Source organism: Periplaneta americana, chromosome 13 (assembly GCF_040183065.1).
Source record: "Periplaneta americana isolate PAMFEO1 chromosome 13, P.americana_PAMFEO1_priV1, whole genome shotgun sequence".
NCBI lineage: Eukaryota > Metazoa > Arthropoda > Insecta > Blattodea > Blattidae > Periplaneta > Periplaneta americana.
The window spans coordinates 153,666,115-153,679,440 of NC_091129.1; the positions used below are offsets into that span (position 1 = coordinate 153,666,115).

A 13,326-nucleotide genomic window follows, 5' to 3' on the forward strand; every position below is an offset into this window, starting at 1 on the left:
TGTTTTTGTGTTTGTTGAGTTTTTGTTTTGTCTTCCTTATGATGTAGTCTATTATGTTTGGATTGTATCCGTTTTCTTGTGCTATGTATTTGATTGTGTTCACTTCTTCATTATAGTGTTGTTGGCTCATGAGTATGTTGAGTAATCTGTGTACCATTGTCCTGAAGTGTTAAATTAGTGTACGAAAGATTCAACATGGATGAAATGTTACATTAATAAACAATGAAGCATAATTATTGGAGAAAATAAAGTTGTCATTCTATCCTATCACGTGACGTGAAAGTTAAGCTCGTACACTTAAGTCGTTTTTCCAGAGAAGTGAGCGCTCTCTACTAAAGACCGTGGCTACTCATCTTTTCTATAATATTTCATTCAAAGTTTAATTTCGTAACTTTACAACATTTTGTGCTTCTCTGTCTGATGTGGAGATGTAACATTGTGAATAGTTTGAGACGAGCTGCACGAATCGTCCAGGAATGTCTTGGTCACCATTTCATTTGATTACCAACATAAACCCGTATGTTATACAACTCATAGAGCTACACATAAACATACAGTAGGCCTATGTTTCGTTGGGCATCGAGACGAGATAGGCTGTAATGATGGCAGTGTTATTTTACATTTCAATTTGCTTGCTTTGCAGGAAACTTGAAAGCGACATTGAAAACTTGGAAGGAAAAATCGACGACGTTGCCAAAACTCATAAGCAGGAGTTACGTAAGTATTCATTAATTTTTTTATTTCTAATGTTCAAATACTTACTGCAATTTAAAACGCATTAATTGATACAAAATTGCCTGATACTTTTATTATGTTAAATTACTTGATGTTTTATAGTGGAATTGCCAAGAGAACGGCTTTGATAGTTCTCCGCGGTGTTGCCAATATGTGCCTCAGCGCCATTTACTATCTTACATTTTTTTTACCTAAATAGGTCTATGCGGAAGTGTGATTCGATAGAAATTGCGCTAACTTCAACTGTCAATTGCTAAATAACGGATAACTCCGATGTGTCCCACAGAAAACGATTTGTTTCGCCAGTTCTTGAACCCACAACCAACGAATCCAACGGTCAGCATGGTGACCGTCAGTCCACTAAAAGGACGCATGAAATTGTCTGAAGCGTCAGTAGGTACTTGAAAGAGATTGACAATAGTAGCAATGATAATAATTGTTTATTCAACTGTGAGGTCTGAACCTCACATGTGATACTAACAAGGCACTACTTATGAGGCAACTAGGCCAGGAGATAATAGGGTAGGGTGGCCAGTTCCCTTCCCTCTCTATCGCATACATCGCCGATTAGCTACACTACTCAGACTTTAGATGCATACACACAATTATTGTTCTTTCTCTGACACATATCGTCAAGTGAGATGTACTGCCTGATAATAGATGTAAGGTAGGTGTCCTTGATATGGCCATGCTAAGGTTTGAAAATTTTTCTAGCTGCCATTTTGAAAAAAAATGTAAAACACTTTTTTCTTACTCGTTCTCAGTCTAATGGACTTTCTTAAAACAATTTCCTTTCCCCATAAAAATAGCTTTAATTTTCCAAAAAATCCCAAATTCCAAAGGTCTACCTAGTGGCCATACCAGGAACATGTGCACATGATATGGCCACCCTTGTTCCATGTTCTACAAATGGTGATTGTTTTCAGTTTTATAGCGCAGTTGTGTTAAAATTAAATAATTTTGGTGTAAAATAAATAAAAATTACACTTAATAATCTTTCATATAATTCAAAAGTGTGGTCAAAACAGATTTTTCCATAAAAAATTAAGTTGTTTTTCTTAAAATATAAAATTTTTGCGTAATCCCAGCTATAAGGCATGCAAAGGTCAGGTGAAAAAATAAAAGTGAAATGAACTTGATATGGCCATGGTGCATTTGATATGGCCATATCAGGAGCAGGTAAGCTTTCACGAAAATCGTTTGATTATGAACAACTCGTAAAAGATACGCCATCAACGACAACACCAATCAACAGAACATTAAAACCGAATGGAGTACGATGGCTTTCATGAAACAAGTCTTTGAAAAACATGCATAAAACAAAGGAGACTTACCAGAGAAAAATAAGAAGAGGTCACATGAAAACCGCAAAACAGGCAACTGACGCCATATTGCTCAACCTGACTGGATGGAAAACGATCAAGTGACATACTAGGATGACCTTTTACTGGATGCTGCTACAATTTAGCGGATTGTTAACTAACTCACAGTACGGGGGTGGCCATATCAGGAACATGGCCATAACAGGAGCACCCACCTTACATATCAGCCAGAACCTCAATCAGAGATATGATAATAATTATGGTTCCATATTTTGTTATAGAACGGTTGAGGCGCGAAGAAACCGACCTACAAGTTCACAATGAAGGTAAGATAATGTTAAAAACATTATAGAGTAACTGACAATTGCAAAGTCTGAACTAAGTAATTTGCTACAGACTTTATAAAAAATTGTCGGAAATAAAGTTATTTTGCAAAAGTTCTTTATTGAGAGGTACTTTGCACAGGCGTGATCATCATGTGGTTGGAGATTTGACTAAAGAACCCGTTCTCTGGTTTTCAACAATTTCGGTATGATCCCTAACCCTTTACTTACAAATAAGTTTTCATAATGAAAACATCTTCTTTCAATGCCGATATTAATGAGAATGTAAAGTAAATTGAACTTGTCTCTTACAGACTTCAGTGGAATAGAGTTAGCTATGATACACTGACAAAGCCATACACATGAGCCATTCAGAGCAGAAGTGGTGTAAGTCAAAAATAGGTAATGAGGGTTAAAGTAAACATTCTGTAAAATAGAGCGCAAAGTAGCAATTAATATTCAATTTATTTAAACTATTAGTAGTCAGTGGATAGCAAGAAGGCTATATTAAATGCTATTTTGTGCTGTATTTTACAGAATTTTTACTTTAAACCTCATTACCCAATTTTGACTTGCACTACTTTTGCTCTGAACGGCTCACATAGTCTTTGCCAAACTCATCCGAGAGTCAATAACATTAAGGGACACTGAGACTGAGTTTTGAAGCTTTTGAAGTTTTTTTTATTAATTTCTTTCAAATTCGGCGGGCTTGTTGTGTCTGTATGTTTAAATAACAGTACCAAATTTCATCAAGTTTAATTCATTAGTTATTTTCACGTATTTAAATGATATTAAATTATGCGTAAATTCAAAACATCCCTGTCGGCTTCAGAATTGTTTTTGCTTTAAAACATTTTCTGTGAAGGACTTACATTTCATGATAAAGAAAACTGCGCATGGATTTTTAAATTTGAGAACTGGTTCTTGAGATAAAAATTTTCTTACAAATCATAATTTTTGCTTGTTAATTTTCTTTAACCACTTCCCTTATTAACTCGAGTTAACTCGGGTTGCTAATTTCTGTCAAAATTTATTAACCCCTCGTTTGAGTCCCATTTTCGCTGCTAAGAATTATTATCCCGAATATATACGTTTTCATCCTTCCATTAACCTTTTCCTTACTAGATTGCTACAGAAGTTAGTGATATTGCTGTATCTGGTGGTGTGTTTTGTGCTTCTTCCTTGCGAGTGGAATTCTATGCTCATATAGCATTCACACACAGTAGTGAGTAGATGCTAGTTAGTTTTGTCGGTTTCTGTTTGTGTTTAGTGTTTTTTGTGCTGTTTTGTGTTAAGATGGATCAAGTAAGTGATTCCGAAACTTTTGATCAGGAATATATTCCTGTAGAAGATTAGGAAATGAAACATCGGTATCAGAAGACGAAGTTATAGACCAACAATCAAATTCAGATCAGTTGATGTCGCGTCTTTTCGACAGTGATTTGAATAGAAGACATCTGGCACCATTTCTTCTGCACCTTCGAGGTCCCCATTCCCTGAAATTTTAACATTGTTTCTGATAACGATAATTCTCAATTTTTTTAATTATTCTTTAATAATGACCTCATCAACATTTTATTCGAGGAGACGATTCGGCATGTTAATAAGTGTTCACAAAATACTGAAAATAATTCGATCAAATTCGACACAAGAGCAGATGCTACTATTCGGAATGTCAATGTGCATAAAACCCTGCTTTCGAGTCTATCACACAACAAGCAACATTTAACACCTTGATAACAGCACTGGCTTGTACCTCATAAATTAATCCATAAAAAACATAAGTTGGTAATTAGTTCAGGAGAAAATCAAAGTGGGAAAACTACCAGAGCTGGAATCAAGGTGCACGAGATAACTCGGGATAATAATTCGGGTAAGAATGTATGTCTATTTCATAGTGATTTTTAGGTATGTAAGAAAATTAGTGATGTACAGTGGTTCTGTAATATTAAATTACCTCTAAACAAAAATAAAAAAAATATGACACTTTTTTCCACAAAACTGGTAAAATATATAGTAAGGGAAGAGGTTAACTTCTAGAAGTTAAAAATTCATATCACGAAAAGTTTTCAGTGAAGAGCTGATTCCATGTACAGCTTTGTGTATTGCAATATGCTGAGTATTCTTGCAAAGTTTTATGCAAATCGGAGCAAATGGAAGCCGCTAGGAACTTTATTATTGACCAAAAAACGTAGTTTTGAGAAAACACAATTTTTAGTAAGTGTGACTTTTCAAAAATGGTCGCTAGACTTTTAAAAGTAGTAGGCGGAGACTAAATATAGGACGGAATGTTAAATAAATGTATAAGGTAGTTATTTATGTAAAAAAAATATATATTTTTACTATTTTCGCCAAAAATTCAGTCCTAGTATCCCTTAAATGTTGTTTAGTACCTCTGGTGAGTCTAGTGTCTCACAGTACTATGTGGTAAATACATAAAGTTGACGGTACCAAGGTTGAAGTTGTAATTGATATTTGGCAACGCTAAATCGCTTCTTTATATACAGAAGCGCTCAAAAATATTTATAACATTCTTGAACTTTGATTCAACGACTAATGGAGTCGGTGTTCCTGTGTGTGTGTCACGTTAGGGGAGCAGGAGGTCAGCGAGGAGTCAGGCGGACCTCAGGAGGAACTGGTGGCAGAACTGAGAGCCCGAATTCGAGAACTGGAACGACGTCAGGAGTGGCTTCTTCGCGAGGGAGAAACATTACAGGTGAGGTATACTGTATAGTACTAGAAAAAAAAAAACTATTAAGTTTTCAGGTGTCTGTGACGATCCATAGAAACGAACTGATGTCTTCTGATAAGCTACAATTGGTAAAAACTATCTATTAGTAAGCTTGAACTTGTGTACACAAACATGGGCACTGTTCACAGAGACTTCGTTCCTTTCCCATCAGTTATCACAAAGCTGCTGACCATAATAAAGGTTTCTGTCGTCAAGACGGTACGGGTGCAATGCGTTTGCGCCGTACCCGTGCGCTCCGCTGCACCTGTTAAAAATAAATATAAAGTAATTACATAATTAAAATAGGACGTTTGATCCAGGGAACAACTTTTACAACAGCGCAAGATAATCTGCTTCGCTCATTACCCATTTTTTTTTGCATTTCATTTATTGCATATATATTTTATGTATTTTAACAGGATTCAATTGAGCATAGTTAAAATTTGAATTATAAAATAATGGATTGCTAAGTTAACATACTATTATTGCATACTAAATCAGTTTACACTCTCGTTGTTCGTTAATTCTCTGAGAATAAAATGAGTGTACATAAATATTATTTTAAGAAATACAGAAAACGAATGTACAAAATAGCCTATCAAATTTTCTGTGCATAAGAAGCTATTTTAATCTTACCTGTCCTCGATTTACTCAGACGTTACTGTAATAACATTATAGGATTATGTCCATCTAGAGAAACTACACTTTCCAATGGTGAAATAATAATTAATTATACAAATCGGTTAATTTAGCTTCCGATATTACTTCATACAGAAACATTCTCTGTAGGTTATGTTTAATAGCTTTCGATTGTTAATGTCCAAGGCCCCTGTTTCGATTGTTGTTGTCCAAGGCCCCTTATAGACGAAGTCATTTGTTCTTAATTCATTGCACCGTCTTAGATGGCGTTATTTTAATTTCAAACTCATTTATCTCATTAAATATCAATCCTATCAAAATTTTGTAAAGAATAAAACTTATCGGAAATCATTTTTAAAGAAACCTTTGTTATGTAAAATTTTTCACAAAAATCAATAATAAGCGAGATATTTCGATTTATTTAATTCAGGCCCCCTTATAACCCCCCTTTTAAATAAAGTATTTTGAATGCCTTATAGCCTAAAATCTAAGTTACAACGAACTTAATTTATATTCCAATTTTCATATAAATCGGTTCAGCCATTATTGCGTGAAAAGGTAACAAACATACAGACAGACATACAAACAAAAATTTAAAAAATGCGATTTTCGGTTTCAGGGTGGTTAATTATATATGTTAGGACCAATTATTTTTGGAAAATCGAAAATTACCAGAAAAATTTCGGCTACAGATTTGTTATTAAAATTTGCAATTGAAATGTACGGTCATATTTAAGGGTAAAGGGTTTGCGCCAACGACAGTTTTGGGTAAGAATTTTCATTTTTCTTAAGTTGGTAGCGCACGAAATCTACTAGTGCACAATACACAGGTGACGTGTTTTGTTTCAGTAGTAAGCATATTGAGTCGGAGGGCACAAACATTGTGAGGGAGACTAGTGACTAGTGGAGGTTGTCATGGAGGTAGTCCAAAGGTGCAGCAATAGAGGACAGGCCTTACTTGTAACAGATGGTTTGAAGTTTTGCAAGGTGTAAACATATGTAGATGGACGTATACGTTGGCGTTGTACAGTGAAGAATTGTCCTGCCAAAATAAAAATCTTAAACAGAGAAACGAAAATTGTAGGCGGCCATAATCACCAAAGTAATGAAAGAGATCTCGTACGGCAAAAAATACTTGCGTCGTGTAAACGGAAAGCGACTAGTGACTTAAGTGAAAAACCAGGCATCATAATATCTACAACATTCAATGACAATTCAGAGCTTTGTGCTAGTATATTGCAGTTCACTGACAAACTATTACGAGAAGCAATATACAGAGAACGACGTCACCATATGACGAAACTACCAACAACCTTACTTGAAGTTCACGAAGCTGTAACTGAATTATGCCAGCCTGGATGGAGCAAGCGGTAGAGGCACGGCATGTCTTTATCGCTTGGCCTGAAGGGTTGTGGGTTCGAGTCCCGACTCGGGCATGGGTGTTGTGTACGTACTAGTTTAAGGAAATCAGAAAAACAGAAATAAGATAAACAAAAAGAAAACTTAGAAAAAAAATGAAAGAAGAAAAAAAACTGCTTTAGGCTTGCTGGTGAGGCGGATGAAATAAACTCAGATTTCGTCCAGGTAGTGTGTAAAAAAAAAATAAAAAAAATTGCAGCCAATATCTTCCACTAACGAAGATTTCGTATCGTATCGTAACATCTTAAATATATTTTTTGTACCAACCTATGAACAAAAAAGTTGCATATTACGTTTGAGTTACTGGCGCAAACACAATACAGATATACAGCAACCCATTTGGCGCAGTTACAAGCGGCGCAATCATAGTGGCCCGAGACGGTACATACTGTCTAATTGTACGTCTCAAGGGTTTCGCAATAATCCAGTTCTTTTATCATATTCCAACAAATATCTCCATTTAGCGTTCATTTACTTAAATTTTTATTCAAAATTAAAATACACGCATGAGCTAAATCATTTACTATGAATATAAGTAAGATACAATTTATCTTTCTGCATTGCACAAAACACCTTTCTTGGGTATTTATACCGGATGATTCAGTAAAAGCGTGCAAAAATTAAACAGGGCTCTTCTGAACATTTTGAGCTAGGAAATTTGATGTCTGCACAGTCAGATTAAGATGTTACTGCTCCATCGTACTGCAGGCACTGTTATTAACTCTTCGAATGTTATGAAAGGCTCTGACTCATAGCATGTTTTGTTACGTTTTGTTTTGTGACAATGTAAAATATACGACTGACATCGGACAGGTGAACAAACTATTATGGACTGTCTATATCGGCATGTAAATAATAAACGTAAATATTAAATGCAAGTAGCCTACTAATTGTAAATGTTAAATGTAAATATTTAATTTAAATTATAATTGTTATTAATATGGAAAATATTAAGCGATAGCGATAGAAATGTTAGATCCACATCGCTTTAATCTGGCTTTGCAGATTCCAAATTGCCCACCTCAAAATATTCAGTAGAGCACCACCTACATTCTGTTTCATTTGTGCACACTTTTATTGAATCTTTAATTGCAAAGTCATATCGCGACTCTCTGTTATGAATGCTACCTTGTTCATAAAACAGGGTTCCCATTTTTTCTGCCATCTACCGATCAATCCCCAGAAATGTGTACTTCTGATATGTTGCCATCTATAGCTCATATAACCCTGTCCATATATTGCCACAGGGTGGTTATATGTAAGTAATCTGCAGTCATGTCCACCATGTAATGCAATGGATTCAAGTCTTGCAAATCAGAAACTGTATCTTTGCTTCAAATAAAAGTAAATGACTATGTACATTTACAGCTATTTATTATTATTTATGATTGAGAAAATCACTATAATATTGTTATAAGTAGGGACTTCAACCCGGGATTATCAAAAAGGAAATGTTTTTGTAATCTGGTAATTAATATATTTCACTTCACCTAGAACCTTTACGATTTCGGTGGATGTTTGCCATTAATTTTGTGCAAATATATGTCAAATATCTGTTCGCAATCACGTAGTTATTTCTAGCAACATGTTCCTATTTGTCAAAGTCGTAATTTCAAAGTAATATAAAATTGGAAGATATTGAGCACGAGTCTTACTTATTCAGGAGTTGGCTAGTTCATCTTTCATTGTATTTATTAATTTATATTCATTTCAAACTTAATAGCAATAAATAAATAAATAAATAAATAAATAAATAAATAAATAAATAAATAAATAAATAAATAAATAAATAAATAAATAAATAAATAAATAAATAAATAAATACATGGATGGATGGATGGATGGATGGATGGATGGATGGATGGATGGATGGATGGATGGATGGATGGATAGATAGATAGATAGATAGATAGATAGATAGATAGATAGATAGATAGATAGATAGATAGATAGATAGATAGATAGATAGATAGATAGATAGATAGATAGATAGATAGATAGATAGATAGATAGATAGATAGATAGATAGATAGATAGATAGATAGATAGATAGATAGATAGATAGATAGATAGATAGATAGATAGATAGATAGATAGATAGATAGATAGATAGATAGATAGATAGATAGATAGATAGATAGATAGATAGATAGATAGATAGATAGATAGATAGATAGATAGATAGATAGATAGATAGATAGATAGATAGATAGATAGATAGATAGATAGATAGATAGATAGATAGATAGATAGATAGATAGATAGATAGATAGATAGATAGATAGATAGATAGATAGATAGATAGATAGATAGATAGATAGATAGATAGATAGATAGATAGATAGATAGATAGATAGATAGATAGATAGATAGATAGATAGATAGATAGATAGATAGATAGATAGATAGATAGATAGATAAGTAAGTAAATAAGTAAGTAAGTAAATAAGTAAATAAGTTAATAAGTAAATAATAAATAAGTAAATAAGTAAATAAATAAATAAATAAATAAATAAATAAATAAATAAATAAATAAATAAATAAATTAGTTATTCAAAATTAGTATTGAAGCATATTCATTCCTCTCTACTTATATAATTAGTAGAATTTTGAAATGAGATTATTGAGTTGTTTCTACAGAAATTCCAGCAATCATAACAAAAGAGGCATAAAATTAGTGAGTGATTTTAAGAAAGAGGTAGGCCTAACCTATGTTTTTCAGAATCGATCAGGTGGTGACATAGCAATAATAATTATAGAGAAAGTATTAAGTATTTCAATAAACCTTCTCACAACTAATTTATCTATCTGCCGGGGATCGAAAAATGCTATTTTTGTAGGAAGGCACCAAACTTACTTTGTGAGCTATAACTGGACATTTGAGATTATATTCAGGTCATTTTCATTACACATCGATTCTCCGACCCACACACATAACCACGTGAACTGGCAAAGAGTTGAGTTTGTCACGAACAGTAAATCAATTTTTAATTCTGACGAGGTAGTCCGCTCTAACAGGCGTCACATCAATAGAAGGAAAATAGGAAACGCTACTTCGACACTAAGTAACAAGCATACTCAGATTCGAAACGCCCAACAAGTAACAAAGTAATTCAGTTATGAATCAAAGCACAAACATACTCAGGTTCAAATAAGAAAGATGTTTAGTTTAGAGGTAAAGCATAATCACACTGAAATAAGAACTCCTTAACATAGAATACAGTTATTCACATATGATAAAAAATAAAATCATATTCATATTCCAAATATCTTACAAGTAACAAAGTTATTCAGTTTTGCGACAAACTATAACCATACTCAGATTCGAACGGTCTAAAAATAATAAAGTCATTCAATAATGAGGGGGAAAAAAAAGCTTAACATAAAAACCCAATTCATGTGAGACAAAGAAAATACATATTCAGATTCAAAATCCCTACAAATGATAAACTTATTCAGTTATGAACGCACAATCCTACTCATTTGATATACGATATATAGTTATTTACATGTAGGACAAAGCACAAAATACTCAGATAAAATAGCCTTAATATATAACATTGTTATAGGTAATGAGGGATCCATTGGAGATTGTTACACATATGTGAGAGAAAGCACAACCATGCTCAGATCCAAACATACGACATTGTTTTACAGATGAGGAAGAAACCATAACCATACTCAGATTCAAAGTCCTTAACATACGTCATTGTTAAAAATATGTGAAGGAGAGCACAACAATACTCAGATCCAAAATTCCTACAAATGATAAAGTTATTGAATTAAGAGGGAAAATACAACCATATTCAAATAGAAACTGCTTAACTTAAACGCACTTCAAGTGAGAGAAGAATAACCGTACTCTAAAAAAATGCTTAACATACAACACACTTCAAGTGAGAGAAGAATAACCGTACTCTAAAAAAATGCTTAACATACAACACACTTCAAGTGAGAGAAGAATAACCGTACTCTAAAAAAATGCTTAACATACAACACACTTCAAGTGAGAGAAGAATAACCGTACTCTAAAAAAATGCTTAACATACAACACACTTCAAGTGAGAGAAGAATAACCATACTCTAAAAAAATGCTTAACATACAACACACTTCAAGTGAGAGAAAAATAACCGTATTCTAAAAAAATGCTTAACATACAACACACTTCAAGTGAGAGAAGAATAACCGTACTCTAAAAAAATGCTTAACATACAACACACTTCAAGTGAGAGAAGAATAACCGTACTCTAAAAAAATGCTTAACATACAACACACTTCAAGTGAGAGAAGAATAACCGTACTCTAAAAAAATGCTTAACATACAACACACTTCAAGTGAGAGAAGAATAACCGTACTCTAAAAAAATGCTTAACATACAACACACTTCAAGTGAGAGAAAAATAACCGTATTCTAAAAAAATGCTTTACATACAACACACTTCAAGTGAGAGAAGAATAACCGTATTCTAAAAAAATGCTTAACATACAACACACTTCAAGTGAGAGAAGAATAACCGTACTCTAAAAAAATGCTTAACATACAACACACTTCAAGTGAGAGAAGAATAACCGTATTCTAAAAAAATGCTTAACATACAACACACTTCAAGTGAGAGAAGAATAACCGTATTCTAAAAAAATGCTTAACATACAACACACTTCAAGTGAGAGAAGAATAACCGTACTCTAAAAAAATGCTTAACATACAACACACTTCAAGTGAGAGAAGAATAACCGTATTCTAAAAAAATGCTTAACATACAACACACTTCAAGTGAGAGAAGAATAACCATACTCTAAAAAAATGCTTAACATACAACACACTTCAAGTGAGAGAAGAATAACCGTACTCTAAAAAAATGCTTAACATACAACACACTTCAAGTGAGAAAAGCACAACCATACTCTAAAAAAAATGCTTAACATACAACACACTTCAAGTGAGAGAAGCACAACCATATTCACATAAAAATGTTTAACATATAACACACTTCATGTGAGAGAAAGCACAGTCATACTCAGATTCAAAATCCCTACAGATGACAAAGTAGTTCAGTTATTAGGGAATATACAATCGTAGTGAGACGGAGAACAACTGAGGGATTCGGGAGTAAAGCCTGGTAAGTGACGTTTTAGTGTTTTGGAGTTATTAGGTAGGTAAACATTTATCTACATGCAACAGTTTGTATAGTTGCCAGGAAAGTAAAGTCTGTATACTTCCGCCATCTGTTGATATGTTGGAAAACTAACTACTATATTAGACGCAGAATGTAATATACCATATTATACGCTACATATCTCATTTTTGACCAAAGTGTCAGTTACCATGTTTTACGCCCGAACCCCTCAACTCTATTCAGATTCAAAATGCGCAGCAAATAAACAAGTTATTCACTCATGAAACGGACGATAAAATAACAGAAACAAATATCCTCAAGAAATAATATTTATACGACACTCAGGTTATACGTATATCCCCAACAATAAGCAAATAATAAAAATATTCCGATTCAAAATCCTTAAGAAAAAACTTTAATTCCTTTCTGTATTATAAAATTCCAATATCAATGGTGGGTGATAATCTTCTGTGGAAGAATGCTCAGAACAATGAAATGGAGAAGAATATTTCTGAAATAATAAATAGGATTATACCCCATCGCATATTTTAATAATTTACAGGGATAAAATAGTGAATGAGTATAGTAAGAAATTAGTAATAAACGGATAATTAGATGTGACAACCTCGGAACTCCTCCGTTGCCAGTCTTTTCGTCACTGAGCCATCTTTAAGACCTAGAGGAAGTTAAAGCAAGATAGCTGCATTAACTAAGAACGTGGTCGAGCGCATCTTTCAATAAAGTGTCTGTGCACCAGAGTGCTACATTGGAATTAAATCGCTCGCTTGAACTCGGTCGAGTGTCGCACCCTCGAGTGAGATACGATCGGTCGTGATACGCTCGTAATAAATAGAAGCACAGTACAGGTCATCTCACCGACATGTCTTATCTTGTATGGAAGGCGACAGATAATATACACATACGTTTTGCTCACACGGTAAAAATAAGGCTTTATTTTCTGCGTTTATGACAAACGTATAATGGAACGTACCAAAACAGGAACATGAAGTTATAAATAAAATAGTATGGAAAACTTCG

At 33.6% G+C, this 13,326-nt stretch overlaps 1 protein-coding gene across 1 annotated transcript in view; it reads left to right on the top strand.

Annotated features, from left to right (window-relative positions):
• The window catches only part of LOC138712564 (serine-rich adhesin for platelets), a 219,829-nt gene that overhangs the window by 171,322 nt on the left and 35,181 nt on the right, over positions 1-13,326 (top strand). The window contains exons 13-15 of the mRNA XM_069844488.1: positions 644-717; positions 2,339-2,383; positions 4,972-5,096. Coding sequence (XP_069700589.1) covers positions 644-717; positions 2,339-2,383; positions 4,972-5,096 — 244 coding nt within the window. The remainder of the gene's footprint in view (positions 1-643; positions 718-2,338; positions 2,384-4,971; positions 5,097-13,326) is intronic.